The 20,197-nt window shown below is 42.1% G+C and overlaps 1 protein-coding gene across 2 annotated transcripts in view; it reads right to left on the bottom strand.

The window, feature by feature from the left end:
* The window catches only part of rxfp1 (relaxin family peptide receptor 1), a 69,656-nt gene that overhangs the window by 21,890 nt on the left and 27,569 nt on the right, over positions 1-20,197 (bottom strand). For both annotated transcript variants that reach the window (XM_084352605.1, XM_084352606.1), the window contains exons 3-4: positions 9,483-9,566; positions 3,508-3,613 (exon numbers count right to left, since the gene is read on the bottom strand). In XM_084352605.1, the coding sequence (XP_084208731.1) occupies positions 3,508-3,613; positions 9,483-9,566 (190 nt within the window). The remainder of the gene's footprint in view (positions 1-3,507; positions 3,614-9,482; positions 9,567-20,197) is intronic.

The raw sequence follows: 20,197 nt of genomic DNA, 5'->3' as shown, positions 1-20,197 counted from the left end.
CTCTCTCTACAGAAACATAAGTTATGTGTTTACAGTTTTAGTACTTCCACCATTTTCTGTGCGGAGGTACAGAACCATGAACTGGGGCGACACCGACAAATTGGACGTGGCACCTGCACACAGTCGTACCAAATTGAAAGGAAAATCAAAGGAATGCTGACTGACGACAGTGCAAAGAAGAAAACACCTGGAGAAAATCAAAACTTCTTTCTGGAAATAGGAAAAGTATCGTGGTGGTACCAGGATCTGTCATGTTCTGCTCTGCCCCCTTTTGTTTTCATTGTTTCATCTCGTGTTTCATGTTTTATTTTTTTCTCTTCTGGCCTTCGTTATCCTCCAAACTCAGGTGTATTTCATGTGTGTGTTCCTCTCGCTTTGTGCCAGCTCCTCTTTGTACTGTGTGCTCAGTGCACCGACCCTTTCCTCATGTTTAATCTGAGGTTACTGTATCTTTGCTTTCTTGACTCGGACTTTTACTTCGCTGGTTGTTTTGTAGACTTTTGCTTCTTTTGCTCATTGGACTGTCTGAATCTGAATTTTCATCCTTGCTCGTCTCTACTTCCTGTAAGCCTTTTGTACATTTGAATAATGTTCATTAAATCATTGGACTGCTTTAACTCCAGTGTGTTTGTTTTCGGGTCCAAGCCCGTGTTTCTGCTGAACCAAAGCTTTGGGACGACTGACTGGCCAACAGACCTAAAAAACAATACTTTAGTGGGCTGTCATTAAAATCTGGTGTGGACATTCACGCTTCCAAAAGGAAACAAACTTATTTGATTTTGTTTGACTCGATCAAACCAAACCTTTATTTTTCTTGGCCAATAACTTCCTGACATTACATCTGCTGTGGGCGATCCTTGTGGAAAAAAGTAGAAAAAGTTCAGATTTCTTTTTACTACTACCTTATTATACATCTATTATGACCAAGAGCTGTGTTTCCAGTGAAAGCCACAAGTGCCTTGGTAAACGAAGGAAGAAGTTTAACAGGCTTCGACTGCTTCTCATTGGTTGACCGCCCGCCCTGTGCTGCTCTCACAGTAGGGCGAGTAAATGTCAGGAATATAGTCCAAGGAGTTCTGGAGCACATGGATTAAGAAAACAACCTTCATTAGTTCAATCATATCCAAAAGCTTGTTATCTTAATCTGCATGCTCCATATTTATATTTCTGAAGTTTCTCGAGATAAATAACTTCATAGCTCTCCAGTCTTGGAGGAAGTCTGGGCTGCTCTGTTGTTCTGAACTGAGATTTACATGGGCTGCATCCAAATGACCCGAGTCCTGCTCTTGCAGACCTGCAGACTTCGCGGGCGTGTCTGTGGGTTGTTACGGCCCTAAAGTAAACAAAACAAAGACTCGAACACAAGGAGGCCAATAACATATGAAGGACGCCGACTCAGCACAGTCAATTAGAAGTGATTTATTCATTCAACTCAAAACAAACGGCCGTAGCCGAACACAACGAGTCCCGAGAAGGAAAATAACCAAACAAAAGAAAAGGGCATGAGTTCCTGGCCAAACTGAACAAAAGGAGGGTAGAGACCCCAGACCAGCCAGCCACGACCGTCGCATCCAGGGGCTCCTCCCGACTAAAGCTGCCTAACCGAAAACAACTAACCTATGGAGGGAAAACAAAAGAGTACAAAAACAGGACTACCAGGAACTCAAACCCAAGTTAAAACGACAAAGCCCTGGCGCTCTAACAGGCCGATGAACTGAAACCAAACTCAACTCAGGAACAAAGGAAACACTGCAGAAGACTGCGCGGCCAGCGCTGCCTCCCTCCTCCGGCAACACACCTGTAATGAGAGAGAGAGAGCCGCCCTGCTGCTGCCTCCTTTTAACCTGCTCAGGTGATTGCCAGCACCTGAGCTCAGGAAGGCAGCGCAGGGCGGAGACAGAGGACACAGAGGATCCAATCAAACTCATCTCCTCTGTCTTCATCATAAAATCTCAGTCTTTCCAGATGCAGTATCTTTGACATTTCCATCAACCACATATCGATCGTGGGAGCAGCTTCCACTTTCCACACGCAGACCTAACTCTTTTGTTCCATTCCAAACAAAACAGCAGTTATCTTCATTTGTGTTCGACAGAAGTCTTTGCCAGCATGCGGTACGAGCCTAATACCTCCAAGTGTGCCAAGTCATCTGTTAAATCAGCTGCTGGAGTTGCTTGGTGAGTTTACACATTTGCAATACACATTTTTCTGCAGGCGTCCATGTTTTCCTGAGCAGATACACCAGGCCCCCCAGGATGAGCGCCAGGCTTTGACGCCAGTATTCATAGTAGCCAAACAAGCTAACATTGTGAAAGAAGCATCTGTAAAACAGTGGATAGATTCTTTCTAACATTTAGAAAGTCTCGAAGAGCCGCACGATTCAATTATTTTATCCCCATTCATGTTAGCCGGGCGCTAAACCGGAAGTTAGCCGGTTCGGTCGGCGAAAGTCTCTAGTGCGCACGCTCTGTGGGTCCCACAATGCAGACGCCATGCAGAAGACAGTCGAGTCATTTTGCTTCATGCTCCACTGAGCAGCTTCCATAGAAATGAATGGGTCTTCACCACCGTGGTTCTGTCCAGGTGTAATTATAACGTCCTTCAGATACACTGGGACGCCTTCAGACTGGAGGTCGGGAATATGGACTCAGCAGAAAATCAACCTCCGACTTGCAGCAGACTGCAGCATGATTACTTCACGTCACAAATGTGACGTTGCAATTTTTCCAACTGCCGACTGAAAATAAAAATAACTTATTATGAACGTGTAAAACAGTTACTTTAATAAAACGTTACTCGGATCATGTATGCCAGAAATAATATTCTCCCACATGATGTCGCGGAAACATCTCCTGTAGCCTCGCCGTCTCATGCTCTCGCAGACTTGACGTGATGACAGCGAACACGTCGCAGTACGTATGACTGAGGGCCGAGAGGGCTCGGTCCGCGGGTCAGAGGGTGGACATTTGTATTCAGCTGTAGATTACAGAGGTCTCTCGCTTTATTCGGCTGCACTTTGAGAGAAAGGTCCGTTGACAGTTTCTCAGCAGCGTGGTTCAGGGAGGTGAAAAAACATCATACAGCCCAATCATGGCATAAAGAAAATGCTGTACAGTTTCCAGGTCACATAAAAACAGCCTGTACTGGTGCGTCAGTAATGAAAAAGGGGCAATTTACGAACTCTGTGATAACTTAAACTTTACGTGTTGAATTAGACAAAAAGTATTTTTTGCAACTATCTCAACAGAATTTAAACTTGAATTATTCACTTTTGAGAAAAGACTTCAGATGTGAGGAACCTGGTGTAGCGCTCTCATAAGACTTTCAAGGACAAACATACTCATCAGAGATTCATTTCATTTTGACTTCAATGCCAGTTTGTGCTTTGGAGTTTGAGATCTGCTGCACCTCTCACATGCTGTGACAGTCACAGCACAGGGTGGAGGCTTCCTGGGGAGCGCTGGAGCTTTAGGATACTGAAAAATTAAGGGGATATTTTCTACTCACATCATGGTGACATTCATCGCCACCACTGGGATATCTTGAAGCCGTGCTCCGTCACAGTCCAGCTCCAGGTCTCTGCACTGGCAGAGCTCGGGAACGACACCCAGCACTGGAGGGAGGGAGGGGAGAGGCAAATCAAACGATACATCAATCAAGCGGACATCCTGCAGAGTGCCAAAGTGTCAAGACTGCAGCTGTTTGAAAGAATGGCAGCCTCGTCGAGCTGGAAGAGGATGTGAGTCCTGACAATTTATTAAGAGTGGCAAGAGTCAATAACAGGACCAGGTCTCTGCTGAGCTTATTGAATATTCCCAGTTTAAGTCAGCTCTGATTGCCTTTGATTAAATCCCCAGTTTAGAGATGCAAGATGTGATGAAACTGAGAAGATAACATTGTTTAATCAGACCTTCACTGCTCCAATGAAAGCAGACTTCACTTGAGGAAAGCAGAATGAGCCGCAAGGAGCAGTTAATGAAAGGCTGCCCTTTGACAGGCAAACACGCTGTTATTGCCAGAGATAATCTGTTTTCATGGTTATATTATCATGTATATTACGTTATATAGTTAAAGCTGCTGTACGTGATATATTTGAATGAAAAAAAGGTTAAATAGCTCCATATTCCAACTGTAATCTCTGTTATAGTGTGTTTGATGTGTAACTCATGTCTCTCCTCCTCCTGCTCATGCAGTCAAAGAGAAAGTAAATGTTCTGGTGTCCCTGCCCACTTTATCCAATCAGGACTGAGAGCTCCATAAAGAGGCGGCGCTGTCTGCTCGGGGAACGCGCAGAGAGCAGGGTCCTCATGTCTGCTTTAATGTCTGGTGACTTTTATTACTTGGGCAGCCCCAGTGGAAAACAATGCTCGACTCTGGTATTTTTTTAATGTAATGCAAAAGCTCCAACATTAGCATTCAGACAAATACATGAGAGGTCCTGGAAACATTTATAGAAAAATGTATGTCCCTGATGATGAATGTTGATTTGAAGTCATTTAAAACGCTGCAAATGACTTTTCATGAAATTAATCACAATTATGTGTGTTATTGCCAGAAGGAAGAAGCATTTCAGGGTTAGTAAATAGCGACATGTATTTGTACAAATCTCATTAATCACACTGCTACGGCGCTCCGGCCCTGCAGAGTGTATCCTATAGATTCATGTAGGCTCGGGCTTGATGAAGGCTGATAAACAGAGGAAAAGGGAAACAAACAGATGTACAGAGATTAGAGAATTTTTCCATTTTCAGATTGAAGAAGGAGTAAAACATTACTCAGAAATCCTCCTGGAATAGCAACATAATCAGAGAGTAAGAGATTGTTTTAATAGGGACAAACACTCGCGGCAGGGTCTTCCAAATTGATCCATGTTAGTGTCCAGGCCAAGTGCAATTTAAAGACCCCCATAAATCAGCTTTCATGATGGTTTCCCGTGAAGAAGGGAAACCTGGAAGCCCTGCTGAAACCAGGTCTGGGTAATGCTTTATATTAAGGACCCTGTAATAAGTTGATGGGGGTTCTCAGTCATCCAGGTCATGGTAATTCAAAATGCTGTATCGTAGGCAGCTGGATGTGTTTCAGTTTCCCCTCCAGCTGCAGGCTGCAGCTCCTCCAGGTAGTGAGGGCTGAAGAAGCGTCTTGGATGAGAAGTGAAACATCTTCAATAAACCTCGAGCACCGAGAGTCCTTGTAATAAGTCCTTATTAGATGTTTATTAACATTATAGGACTATTTCAGTGTTGATAATGGAATTATGGGTTATACAGTCCTATTGATGTTAATAAGTATCTTATAAGGACTCATGAGGCCTTATCACCTGTTTACTAATGCTTACTGCGCAGAGCTTATCGTAAAGATTTATCCAGGCGTGAGGCTTGTAAACCGACGGATTACACTGTTTGCAAACAGAGGATTTTCCTTTTCATGGCCTTTTGCCAAGAAATCTGATCACCAAATCACAGTTATGATCAAAATATAATCTGCTCTGTGCCGTCATCGAGGGCTCGATCAAAAAAGACAGAGAGCTGCACTCTGAGTGGCACGGAGACAAAGGATGAACGAGGAACTGATGAAGACTGAGCGATCTGCGACAAGGGGCCGATGGTGTGCTGCCACTTTGCGTTTCAACGTCTAGCTTGAGAAAGAAATGATAGGATTTCATTTTTTTAAATCATAAGTTAACAAGTATCTCCTGCTGGGGTTAATTAGCTAGAAGCTGAAGAGCCTGTTTCACAATTCATTTCCGTCTGTTGCACGGAGATTAAATATCTTCCACATTCACACAGAGTAGCTTCATCTGTTGGGGATGACAGCGAGCTTCCCACGACATGAAATTATTATTGTGTAAGAGGCTGATTATTCTGAATTACATTATTAATCTTTGTTTTATCTGGAAAAGTTTAATTCATGTTTATTAATCAGACTCCATCCAGACTGCTTGTGAAGAATACAAAACATGAACAACATGATAAAACAAACATCATACTGGTGCTGCACCGCACTGTGAGCTGGGCGTTCGAAGGTTGTTGCCACTTTACACAGATTGCAACTCTTTTTTAAAATCGTGTTGATGAAGGTTCTCAGTCATGCAGGTCACGGCAATTCTAGGTGCTGTATCGTAGTCAACTGGACGTGTTACAGTTTGTTGAAGACGTGTCACTTCTCATCAGGAGGCTTCTTCACTTCTAACTAACTGGAGGAGCTGCAGGGTTTAAACTCTGTGTGGAAGTGTCCTTACAGAGTCGTTAGGGCACGTGTGAGCTCTGAGTTTCAGCGTCGTTAGGGCCTTCATGTGGGTTGCTAGTGTCAGGTGAGCTCAGGTGTGAATGGTTGTTAAGCTGTCTGGGGAGAGAACTCAGTACTGCATTACAGGTGGGTGATCAGTGATGTCTTAGTCCTCCTCTGTTCACAGACGGTTCCAGTTTGACATAGATGGATTCTTTGACTCCTCTTTCAAACCATCTGTCTTCTCTGGACAACATGTTTACAGTGTTGTCCTCAGAGGAATGATGTGTCTCCTTCAGATGTAAGTGGACAGCAGAGTCTGGACCTGAGGAGTTGGTCCTCCTGTGTTGTGCCATTCGTTTATGGAGACGTTGTTTTGTCTCCTCGATGTACAAATCTGTTTTTAAATCAGGTATCTGCAGTGAACCTTGTGTTGTATGTGACCGCTTCAAAATGTCGTCATGTATTTCCTACTTAGGCTGAGTGAGTCCAAAAAGAAAAATGAATGATAAAAATAATGTTGTATTCAGTTGTTTCAGCGGGCCCACTGCCAGAAGTTTGTGAAAAGGTCATTAGATTTATTCATTTATTAGTTTTCATATATGTTATTGGGGTGGAACAGTAGTACATGGTACAATACTTCATATTCACAAGGAATCACTTCCTGCACCAAGATTGCAAGATTTATAAGCGAGGGTATGTGGCCTGTTGGTGTTCATTAAAACAAATCGCTTGTCATTTCCAATTCATTCAACCTTTATTTTTGGAAAAAGTGTCAGCCCTTGTAAAGGCAACTGGATTGTTTCCACTTTCCCCAACAGCCACTACCAATGACACAGGACATATCATGAGTTTATTCATTCGTTTAGTCTGTAATGGAGACGCAAACGCAGGTAGAGATGGTGCTCGGCTTCTAGCCTGACTGGATCCTTCATTTTCCAGTTAGATTTCGTGCCCGGCGGCAGCGTAATCGCAAAGTGAAATCGAAGTTTGTAGAGAAAAAACAGATGGTATCATCAACATTCACTTCATTATGACATGTTGAAGCCAAAAACTTGTCTATTGCCAGTTTTATAAAAGTAATTATGGGTGTATGAAGACATAATGATGATGCAACAGCACAAGCAGAGGTGATCATGGGAATGTTTTTTCAGTAGAGCATGATAATGCAGAGGGAGTAATCACTGGCATTACTGCCATATCAAGGATAAATAACTCTCTCAAATCACCTGGGAGGAACGCATCTGCACATTCCCCGACGAAATTATCACGCTTCCTACTGTTCATCTAATCATAACTTAGATCCAAATCACATATAATTCAAATCCCACTGCACCTGGCAATTCTACAAATGGTTTTCTGTACGTACCAATTTGGAAATTTCTGAGACAAATGTGGAGAAAAGGCATCATTCCTATAAAAAGAAAACACCGTCTCCTGAACCAAAGCTGTCTCTGCTCGTCATATTACAGTCATGGATGAACACAAACCTTTGATCCTACATCTGAACATGAGACACCTGGTGAAGGGGGAGTAGATTCTGTGTTGTCTGTTTGTTTATGTGTACATTCAGAGGAACACAGCGTGGATGTTAAACTGTCACGTTAAAGGGAGAGTCGAGACGCACGAGCTGAGAGGCCACAAACTTCACTGTGAGCAGGAAAGTCACAAAACTCGATGTCATGGCTGAGAACAAAACCGGACAACAGGATTTCCTCTCACTTGTTTTCGGCTTTCATGTTGGGGAAAGCGAACACCTATTATGTCGACGATCCGGCCATGCACGCATTATTCATCTCCACACATCACGTCTGACACACTAATATGGCTGTCAAAATAAAACGTTTGCTTGACAAAAAGTAAACTGCAGGATGTAATTGCAGGATATTCAACTTTCTAAAGAAGCTGACTGAAGAGCTGATTAATGGGACAGCTACAAAAAAAATGTAATTTGTTTACATGCAAAGAAAATAACACAGACGGGAACATCAGAAAAAAATACCTTGTAGTTTTATAGATATATACAGTTTATAGATAGATACACACATTGTAAACGTATTTGGTTGGGCTGATTTTAACAGAAATGTAATTTCTCCATTGGGAAACGTTCTGTGAGTAAAGTCTGTCTTTATCTTTTCTCCTTCAGAAACAAACTTTGTATTCTCTTATATTTTTTTACTTTAAGCTCCTGAATCGGCAGCTGAGTCACTTTATCTTCAGAAATGAAGTCTTGTGCTCTCTGGTGTGAAGGACTATATTGGAACAGCACAGCAGGTAAACATTAGCACGTTGGCAGCGAGCATGACCGAAGGCTCATTTTCACGTTTTCTTTGCTCCTGTCTGAGCACTTTCTAAAAATCACCGGAGATACTTCACATTTGCCAGTTTTTGTTTATCTTGTTTTCAAAGATACTGTTGAGCTGCCAGAACTGCTCGTCAGATGGTCGAACTCCAGGCACGTAGCACAAACTTTTATAAACCTGGCCCTTACCGTCTGTTGGTTTGGATTGACTGGTTTACGATTGACAGCAGGTGGACTCTAATTGACAAAACCTTCTGTGACCTAAACCTTTAAATCTGCAGAGGGAAGGAATTGATAAGAAACGGAGCTGAAACTTTTGCTTTATCTTCGCCTTCGTTCCAAGCAGAGAAGAGAAGCACAATACGCCCGCTGCCTCGTCAGAAGATTGTTGGCTCCGCATTCACGGCGAGGATCTAACTTTATACTGTAATGTTAATGCTGTTTGCAACTGAATGAAAGGGCTGAAAGGGTTAGTTAAAAAGTTAATTAACTTCTATATAAAAAAGTCCTTATCGCACTGGAATTGACCTTTAATTTTTACCTCTAATTTTTAGCAGTAACGAGGACATGCCTCATCTCCGGCCTCACACCCACAGCTTTATGCACCTGGCTGAATCCCAGTGTTTTTACGTGGACCCCAGTTTGTGCTCTCCGTCTCGTTCCTTGGGCAGTTCCTGAGTGTCCTGCTGGGGAGTGCTGTTGCTGTTGGGGAGAGTAGGGGGTCTGCAGTGGTGTTTCAGGTGTGTTGCATGTCAGGTGGACATTGCAGAACGACAAATCAGAGATATAAAAGCAAGACACTGCACTGCAGTGATGTTATTTACTTCACCAGTCAGTGGTTTTGATGTTGTGGTTTATCGCTGCTGATACAAAGTTATTTGATGCATACACTGAGCACAGATTAACCCATATATACCTTAAATATGCAGTTTAGAAACAAGACTCCAGTACTTACAGCACATATTAGACTTGGTCCCGGTGTTGTAGCTGGGCGTTCCAAAGTACTTGTCGAAGAGATGGGGCCATCCGTTATTATCTCCTGGAAAAGAAAATGAGACAAAGACAGAGTTTACAACTCATCGTTCGTCCCTCAGCACATCCTTCAAACTGCAGTATAATGTGATGTAGCTGAAATGTTTCATTCTGTCAGCCTACAGGGCAGAGAGCACACATCTCTCACTCTTTCTCACATAAAGACACCGATGTGTTACTGTATGCAAGAACAAGTTCATTCCTGTGCTTTGTAACAGCTACCGACATTTAATAAACATGAATGGAAATTGAAATTGGCCTTGTGCGTAGTACAGAGCTGCGAGATGTGGCTGACAGCTTTCAAATAGACCTTGATTTAAGATCTCTGCTGCTTCCAGAGTCACGGATGATTATTTTACGTCAGACCCTCAAATCCAAACCGTAAGAGAACTATGCAAGCGTTATGAGAACAATATCCTGCAGAGAAATTAAAATGTCATGTGCTTCTAGATGTGCTTCTACCAGGACAGTAAAGAAGCGACTTCAGCGCCTCAGTCCTTGTAATGCAGCGTTTGAGGTGGTCAGACTCTGTAAAAGCTCTTTATCTTGCCCTGGCAGACTCACTCGCCACACATCCAAGTTCAGATTGCAGAGAGGACTCCTCAACCGTCTTAAAACCATCGTTCTTTCCTGTAACTTAATCCTTCTCAGCTAGCTGTTATTCCATCCTCATGAGCCAACCATTTCATAAATCCATAGTCTTTTCTATCATATGTATTACTATCAGACATATGTGTTGGATATTAATGTGTGAGCAACATAATGATGATAATATATATAATATTAAATCACATTTTTGTGGTTGAATCACTGAAACACACAATCGCAGCACTAATCAGTGTGCTCTGCAGCGACGACCACCGCGTCTGCTATCAACACGACTCTCAGCACGAGCTTGTTGGATATATAACTTCTCATTAAATCTGTCAGATATATGAAACATTCAGATGATGTACTCATACTGAAAATCCAGTAAATCCCCCCAACGTTCACATGAAATAAGGCTCAATGAGAGCACACTGATTGAAAGTCACAGACCTTGAAGAAAGAGAGTCCACGTGATCTGCATGCCAATTATGACCACACGTTAGAGTTCACATGGGTCACATTCAACTGTTGCTCTGCAATAAATGACATGGGGTGTAGTTGGACTCCAGATCATGGGCATCCCCCCCCCCCCCCCCCAACACCCAATTAAGGACTGCGCTTCTAAAATCAATACTGCCTGACTGACGATGCCTGTTGTCTGCTGTGTTTTAAAGGTTTCAGGTTAATTGTAGTTTTCTGGACTTGTTTTAGTTTTCATTTGGTATTAAAGAGGAAGGGTTAAGAGTCTGCAGCTGCTGAACTTCTCCTGCCGCTTTCTTGAGGAGCAGGAGCTTGACGCTCCTTGAAGCTGTGGTCTTGCTTGCCTCAGCTGCAGTGCTGTTGCATCATTGCTTGTTTTTTTTAATACATACAGTATATTATGTATATAAAACTGGCCAAGTGATTTCTGCTTCGCCAACATCAGGTCACATTAACTGTTGCTGGAGAATGCAGCTTTTGAATCTCATTGTGAGGACCCGAGCTGAGGAGCGCTGGGATGAAGCTTCTTGTGTAGTGAGAGAAAATAACGCTGCACGTGATCAAACACTCAATGAATCTCTCCAAAACCAAATGTATAAGTTCATGTTTAAGATGTCTTGGCAACATAGCTCATAGGTCACGTTTTATAAGATTATTTAATATGCTGTTAATTAATGTATTTATTTGGCATATTCTCCACAGGACGCTTTGGTTGTTGATCTTTACATCTGCCGGACGACTCCACGTGATACCGGATTAAAAACGGCCATATGTTGGCTCACTTCATCCCTGGTCGCAGATCGTGTGGTCATAAAGCAAAGCACTGGACACATTAAAAACACATATCTGAACTGATGCTGTGCAGGAAATGTTCAGGGATCAAGGTTATTTCAATGTCAATTCATTCTCCAATAGTCGTACAGACTAAAAACCAGACAGCCCTATCCTTTGGGACTATTCCCAAGCACAAGCACAGCTGCGTCTGACCTGCACTGTATCAGGCGGCTGTCTGACGACAATGTAAGGCACCAAAAATGTTCAAAATACGAGCTGCTTCTCCACCCAGGGGGAGAGCTGACGGTCATCTGCTGCAGGAAACAGCCTGAAGGTGAGTACCTCACACAACCCCACATCAAAAAGACCTGTACAGTTCCTTTAAGCACAGATACAGGAAGACACAGAGTGAAGGCAAGAAAATTGGGACAGAAGTATCTGACATGACGTCACTGACCTGAATTCTCTGTGTGGCTCTGCATCCAGTCCAAATCAACCCATCATGAGAGAAGTCTGTGTTGGTTCTGAGCTTAATAGGGCCGGTTTTAGGTTGGTACAGGTAACATATTAAAATCATGCAGATCTGTGTCTGATATGTCAGATCCATGCAGGATATTTCTATATATTGCTGTCTTATCTGTCTGACCTGATGATTCACCCTGTTGAATAACACATCATTAAAACTTCGGTGCAGTTTCTGACTGTATAATCTTACAGCACAATTTGTCCGCATAGTCAGATATTCGTATTCACACTGGCGTTGCGAGGCTGTATCCAAAAGCCAAATTTGCACTGCAGCAGGTTTAGCTGAGGATCTCAGGTGATTTTAGGATTCATCTGCTGAATCTGTGCCATGTGCTGCATTTGTAGAGAATAACCAAAGTGGATTTCAGTGAATTTTTCTAACGTGCTAATTGAAACTTGGTCCTTCTCCAAACGGGTCTCAGCCTGTTGAATTTGCAGCCAAAATGCTACTGAAGCTTTTAATCAATTGACTGTGTCCCAATAAAAGATACAGAAAGACCCAGAATCAGTGAGATGTTGAGTCACACTGGAATAATTTATCAGATGTCCTCTTTGTGTTCGGGTTATTTAGTGTGGAATTTCTTGACAAAGGTGAATTTTCCCTGACAAATGACAGGAGGACGAGGTAATACTACTAATTTATTATTTTCTTTATAAAAAGGCTGACTTACACAATAAGTTAGAGCAATTTTTGGATGTGTGGGTCCCTGTACTGTTTGTATCAGGTCTTCTATTAACCAACACCAGGACATGTACTGTATGACACAGACTCAGGTCACAAAGAGAGGCGGCAGTAAAACGTAGCCAAAAAAAGAGACGAATAAGAAGACCGCCTTTACAAACAGATTACACAAACAGAGGCTTTTCAAATGGTACAAAACAGATTTAATGTGTTTGTTTGGTCTTCAAGAAACACGCAGTGTGTTTCCAAAGCTGTTTTTGTTCATAATGGAACTGTAACGAGTTCCTACAGCATGAACATGCTTAATGACGGGTTGGGATTTGGGATCTCAGTGGAAACACAACAGACCATTTGTGTTTCGCAGCAGGCATTCTCGTTTATTGGGTTATTTAGTGGCAGTATTATGTTTTATTCATGCTAGTGGCATGGCTCTAACGATGGCAATGTCTGTTGGTCAGTCCACCGCTTTAGTCCAGACTGAAAACACATTTGTGGTTCCCACCCAGTGTGTAAAAAGAACGTATATTAACTTGAAAATCAAAAGTATAGTTCATACCAGTCAGGTCAAATGTATTTAGAAATCATATTGTAAAACTCACATTGACCAAATGTCTGTACAGACCAGAGCAAAGACAGACACAAACAAAGCCAGGACAGAGAGGAGCGGCGTTATTTGACAACAAGCAGCCGAACACAGCGACGCGCCCATCATGCCAACCGGGATATTACAAAAGTAATCCCTCTCAATCATGACTTGTGACCCACTCGAGGTGTGTGGCGGTATCTGTATCATCAGTGACTCACTACACAAATAACAAAACACATAGACAGTTATTTATATACAAATATAATCACGTAGTGCATCTTTTGAGTCTGCGTCAGGCTGTATGTTAGCAGCAGCAAAACATGGTGATGAAAATGTGGTCGGCATCTTCATATCAAAAGTTCGACATCTGGGAAAGACTGTCCATCAACTCTGACTGTGTGTGAGCACCGAGCATCGATGTTACAAACACAGAGTCCGACTCGCTCGTCAGCTCAGAACACCGTCCACCTCGAGTGCAACAGCTTGATCTGAGAGGCTGCGGCAGAGGCAGGTCTCTGTGGGCACAGTCCCTGATTCAGCCTCAGTCCCATTTTGTCCATTTTCTTTTCCTGTGACTGGACATTAGCCAGGAGCAGCCGTAGACCAGAGCCAGAAAATGTAGCACAATTTGGAGGAGCTACTGTACCGGCTGCTGCATCTGAGTGCTATTTAGCAATTGTTAGCTTGCCAACATGCAAAACTAAGATGGGGAACATGATAAAAATGAAACCTTTTAAACATCAGCACGTTTGCATAGTCATTGTGAGAATGTCAGCAGCTGATGTTAGCATTTAGCTCAAACTCCACTGTGCTTCCAGCACGACTGCAGACTCACTGCAGGAAATGAAACTTTGTCTGAATGGCCGTCACCACTTACAAATATACATTTTTTAATGTTGTGTTTTTATGATTCTGTTGAGTTTGTGAGCATTTACTGTAGAAACCATTTGGATGAAGCTGTGAATAATTTGCAGAGGTTTGTGATCAAAGCCGCGGCAGTGAAACTGTGCCCTCCCACTGTCATTTACTGTAGATTTATGTTTAGCACTTTACAGTTGTGAATAGCAGTACTTCAAAGGCAGTGGGGGGTCTCTCACACATGTGCCACACTTTGGGTATATATAATAATAATAATATGCAAATCTCACAATGCGCGGATGCTGTGCCTCCGTCAGCTGTGATGAAAGCAGCTATGATAAAGAGACGACACTCCTGGCAGCGACTGATAAGCTCCCCGTGAATGTGAGTTTGTTTGGATGTAGGACACACAAGTTTTAAACGCTGATCAAAGCCAGAGATATTGAGATAATCACACAGAGTGAAAACACATTAAGTATGCAGAAACCTCATTTTTAGATACAGGTCAAGGCCAGAACATTATCTGTCCACTGTCCACGTGCACAGTAATGAGTGGAAACATTGACTATGCACCACGTCACCTCCGGAGGTCTACGCGCTCTCACTGACACACGCTGCTACAACTCTCACTCCCTATCAGTATAAACATGGGAAATGTCAACGGTTGAAAAGTGAAGGTTATAGGAGGCAGTGTGTAATTTGCGACAAGCTGCAACAAACAGCGTGGGATTCATGATTGAGTATGCGATTGATCGTTCAGTGATGTCATGCTCCGCTGCCCTCCCACTTTCCTCCCCGATGGGTTGGTTTTTGATCATGTAAGATTTTATAACGTGGCTAATTGGACTCATGTAGTTCCTGATGATTGATGATGTCTTTGAAGTACCTTTCCCTTTAATGATTCATTCTTGATTATGATGACACGGCGGACTCTATTGATTTTCATATCAATTGGTGTCATTAACGACTCTTCATTTATCTTTGCACCGTGATTTTAAAATGGCATTCATGAGAGCTATGCCGCTTTCCCCCATAGACCCTATTAATCTTCTTCTGACTGAAGCAGTAATATGTTTGTTATTTTGTCCAAGAAATGAAATAAATAAATAAAATAAAATAAAAAAAACTGTATTTAGAGATCAAACAGAAGTGACACACCACACACAGAAATGTTTTCAGGCAGCACAGCAGAAGAACAGTTTTCAATTTTTACCATGTGAATAAACTATTTTAAATATTCATGCAGCGTGACATAATAGGCTCATAAACACAAATATTGTTTAGTGTTAATACATCAAATGCTAAAGCAAAATGAAACAAACAGTGGAAACAATTATGTTCGCCTTAAGCGCATCGAATGACATCAGGAGAACAATGTGACGATGTGAGAGGCTTCATCACACACAGTGATGAAAATACTGAGAATTATCACCTGGATCTGTTGATCCCGTCGGCTTTGTGGAGCTTGAAGACTGAAGTTTCAGCTCATTGATTATTCACTGTTTGAGTTGACTGTCACTGCTCTCACGGTGACGTTTTCTGCCTCAGCAGGCAGCTGCTTTCACATAAAAATGTGTAAAAACCTACCGTGTACTATCTGCTGAGGACCAAACAGTGGACGGACACAGTTGGTTGGTCAACATAGTGGAGCATAAAGCAACACAAGAGCCCGATATTCCCCAGAGGGAACAAACCAGATCTAAAAGAAAGTGAAAATTGGTTTTACATTTATTTTTCTCTCTTTTTTTAATTAAAATTTTTGTAGATTTTCCTACAATTTATAGTATAATATGAAGAAATACAGGAGTTTTCTCAAGATAACTTGAAAACCTTCATCAAGTGCTGCAATCTTACCATTCAACTCGAATGCCACAAAAACACAAAAAAACATCTCCCTGCGAGTTGCGAGCTGAGTTTATGTGCCTTAGTTGACACTTCACAATGTGACACATTGCAGTGTCGATGCTGAAATGATTTATTGTGCAGCAATCAACAAGAATGATGACGCTGCTGTTCTGTAACTGCTGGATGTGTAAATAAGATCAACTTAAAGATAACATAATGTAACATTTCCACATTAAAATGTGTCAATATTTGTTATTGAGTTGTGTACTGACACTATCCCAAATGTTACCAACGATGTTCAAACCCTGTGAAATCTATAATCTTATTCTAGGTGATGGTCTGTTGCGTTTGGTTGCCTGTTACTATAACTTCCTGTCAGCGAGTGAGGAAGGAACGTATCACTTCAGGTAACATAAAACTTTGATACATCATCGTGTCTGAGAACATCATGTCAGATAGATTTTCATCTGTTATTTAACAACGAATGCCAAAACTCCCAAGGTCTTACGTTACTTCATGACATCTCAAACTACGTCTTTTGTGTCCACCGTTTTGACTGAGGGACCCACAGCAGCAGAAAATCCATTCTGTGAGTTTAAAGGTGACATATCAGTGTTGTGTTCACAACTTGTTTCTGTTGCTCTGATGTCTCTGTTTAAAAGAAAAAAGAGGAAACTCACCTCTGGTGATTTTGGTGTGATATTGTTCACTTCAGTTACACATTTGTCGGTTTTTGCACCAACGTACTGAAAGGAGCACTGGGCAGGAGCCGAGGGAGGCATGACAACAGCTGGTCAGTGATCTATTAAACTTGAAAAATACATTATCCCTTGATTGCTCATCCTCTCATCTTTCATCTCTGTTACTCTGGTTCTGTCAGAGGCCAAAGAAAAATATATTTAGGAATTAGTGTCCGTGAGGATTCTCAGCCAGCAGTGAGTCTGTGCAGAGGGGACTGCCAGACAGGTTTCTATTTAATCTTCAGCAGGTTGTTTACACCTTGAAGAGTCACTAAGCTCACCAGTGAGGCGTTAAGACTCCCATAAGATTGTATCATTACCTCCTTTAGGTGATGTATTAACTGCTAAAAACAGGACAGCGAAGGATTGATCTTGGCTGTAAAAAGCAATGCTTACACTTAAGCTACGGAGAGAATGGTGTTTAGATTTGATATGACAGGCAGAGACAGAGTTTACTGGACTACTCTGACCCGCTAAAGCAGTATGAGGTCACCACTGAGGATGAGCTGTTTTCCAGGAAGATCAAGAAGCCATTTGATGGTTTCTTAAAGGTCACATGGCATTGTTCTTTCCTTTTCAGGAAACACTAAGCTACTGAGGACATGTGAAGGACAGGCTGGTCCAAATCAAAGCCAGTGCAGCCAAAGCACAACCCCTAATGGAGCGCATTACCTCAGCGGACACCAACATCAAGTTTACACAAGACGACGCAAAAGACAATTAAGTGGTTTTTTGGAGTGCGCGCCGAAGGGGATGGAAGCCTGGCTGTTAAAGTTTACAGGAAAATGACTAACACCAGCCACTGGAAGACAAGCTGGGAGTTACTGAAGCACTTCACCGTCAGGACAAGAACGTGCCAACAAGAGACGAAAGACAAAGAGAGCATCTGAATCTGAGCAAAATTATACACTTGAGAGATTACAGAGGAGAGAAGTACACTCAGTCTGTAACGCAAAGACATAAAACAGACAAAAACAACTGTGCACAGTGCACGGCCCTGAACATCGGCTGGATTACTTCAAATGCTTCCACTTCTGAAGGTTGGTCGCACTCAGTCGAGCTGAAATGAAAAATGGCTTTTTAACCTTTTTAGATAAGATGTGCCAAAACAATTTTAAAAAAATCAATTTCTTTGTATTTTCTATATCAAAATCAATCCACTCCTGTATTCTTCCTGTAAAACAAAACGTCACCTGTGCTTACTTCAACCAATAATATCACTCCACCCACCTATCAATCAAGTTGAGCTCGGATTTCATGTCAGCACTGTGCAAAAATACATTTATGAACGTATTCACTGATTAGTGTGAAACTGGATCATATTTTATGGAGACAATGTTTTCTGGTTTCCCCTCTAACGTCCCACTAAACTCTCTTCTTAATGAACAGATGGCTTTACTTGCTGATAAAGTAAGCGCTAACAGCAGCTAACTGTACCGGTCTTCAAGAGGCCGGTGTCGGGTCCAAACACGAACTCTGAGAGAAACTGCGCCCAGTTTGACGACAGGGAGTCCAGCATCGAGGTGGTCTACAGAGACTTCAGCTGCTGCTCAGCAGTTACCGCTCGCTCGTTTAGTCATGCAGCTTTCGTTAGTGGTCCTATGAGCTGACTCACGTTAGGCCCCGTGTCTCCAAGAGAAGAACCCTTTTCTCACTTAATTTATTACCTCAGTAAACAGTTTGCTAATTACTTTATGGTCTCAATCATCATTTCAAGTGTTCTTCAGTACAGCATGATGTCCGTTCTGTAAATAACGGTCCCATGCTTTAGGGTGTGGCTACCACAGTCAGATCCAATCAATGATATCTACCTCAGCTCCACCCTCTCATCCAAAAATGGTCACTTCTGGCTCCAAAAAACCAAGAAGGGAGTGACCATAATGCCAAAAGCTTCAAAATAATAGTCAACAAACCACCAAATGATGTCACGGCGGCTCCGTCTACCATTTATTTTTTAGTCTTTGTGTGCTAGCCATGAATATTTAAAGTAATCTGTAACCCAACAGACTGATTTAGCTAATGATGTGCTGCTGCTCCTGTAGCTGCTGTAAACACACTGTATAATCCATTGATGACACTTTTCCACGTGTGTTTTTTATATATATATATATATATATATATATATATATATATAATGTAACAGCCGACTGCATCACAGAAAGCAAAAGACAAAGTTTAATAAAAACTTTCTGTCTTCTTCGAAGTTGTTGGGTTCAGTAGTCGAGCTACATTGATGATAACCATGCATGGATGAGACCCTGCAGTTGTTAAAAGTTGCTGCATCCAAGAGGAAATTTAGCCTTTTCAAATTAGCCACTGACACCCAATCCACTGCGATAGTATATTTAGTTATCATTTCAGTCAACAGTCTAATTAAAAGGGGAAGTAAACCATAGATGTTATTCTGCGGTTTAATAAACCATGGATGTGAAATAATTACACTTTTGCTGAGTCACTTTGAACTTTGGCTTCAAAGCCAGATTAATTTGTGACTCGGTTTATTAATATAATTATAGATATAAGTTAAACAGCACAGACAAACAGAGTGATGCTTCATCAAACCAATAATTGAAAAACAGATGGCGTCAATGCGGTTCGGAGATCAAAAGCAGCAGATATACAAAAGGGGAGAAGAGTGAGAGACAATCTGTGGGAACATTGTGATGAAACCTGCACATCACTTGAAGTCGGACTCAGAAAGATACACATGAAACGCCTGCAGATACACAGACAGCAGTTAGAGGATAAAAAAACCCTTTTCATTTCATTTTGATAACAACTCCCCTTTGACCATCTGCCTCCGTCTGAAACAAGGTAGAATTAGGCTTCACTCTCCTCTGTGGACCGGAGCACCTGGTTGTGTCACAATGAACCAGATATATCGGCTGAACACAGAAATGTGAACTCCGGTCTGACCGATATTTCTCCTGACAGCATCCTAAACAGACATTAGCCAATTACACAACAAAGCGGAGACTCGTAATCTTCTATCAAGGTGCTCACACAATCTGGACTCCCTGCTGGTTTCCATTCTAGTCATCTACAGCCCAGTCGGCAGGATATGATGTTAGCAGTTAACCTTCTGCAAACCACAGATACGTCCAACTAACGTTGACATTTTTATTTGACATTTGTTATTACAAGCAGCGAGGCTGCCAAGCGGCCTATCGCAGACCGCGACTGTAAGACCTGGTGAAAATCGCAGACCTGGTGATATTTCCAGCTGCTCATGTGGCGTCAAAACCAGATATTTTTCACAGGAAGTCACACCATCTCCAGCCACGTTTTGACAGGTATTTCCTCATCCTAACCAAGTGGTTTTTGTGTGTAACCAAAGCATGAGCATAGTGTTTTGACGAGGGAGTAACAGAAAATTCAAACTAAACAAACGTAAAGTAGCAACATAAAGAAACATTCAGCTTTAACTTATCTGTGGTCTTGCAGAAACACACTTGGTATGCCTGGGTCGCCATCTACTGAGGTATTACGTGACATACCAAGTAAATGAAATCAGGTAGTTGGGAAGGACAGAGCAGCAGCAGACTTATGTGTCCTAGGTG

The sequence above is a fragment of the Pagrus pagrus genome, assembly GCF_965226575.1.
Source record: "Pagrus pagrus genome assembly, chromosome: 5".
In the NCBI taxonomy this organism is placed as follows: Eukaryota; Metazoa; Chordata; class Actinopteri; order Spariformes; family Sparidae; genus Pagrus; species Pagrus pagrus.
The sequence above is the reverse complement of the archived record's forward strand: the minus strand, read 5'-3'. Positions and strand labels throughout refer to the sequence as shown.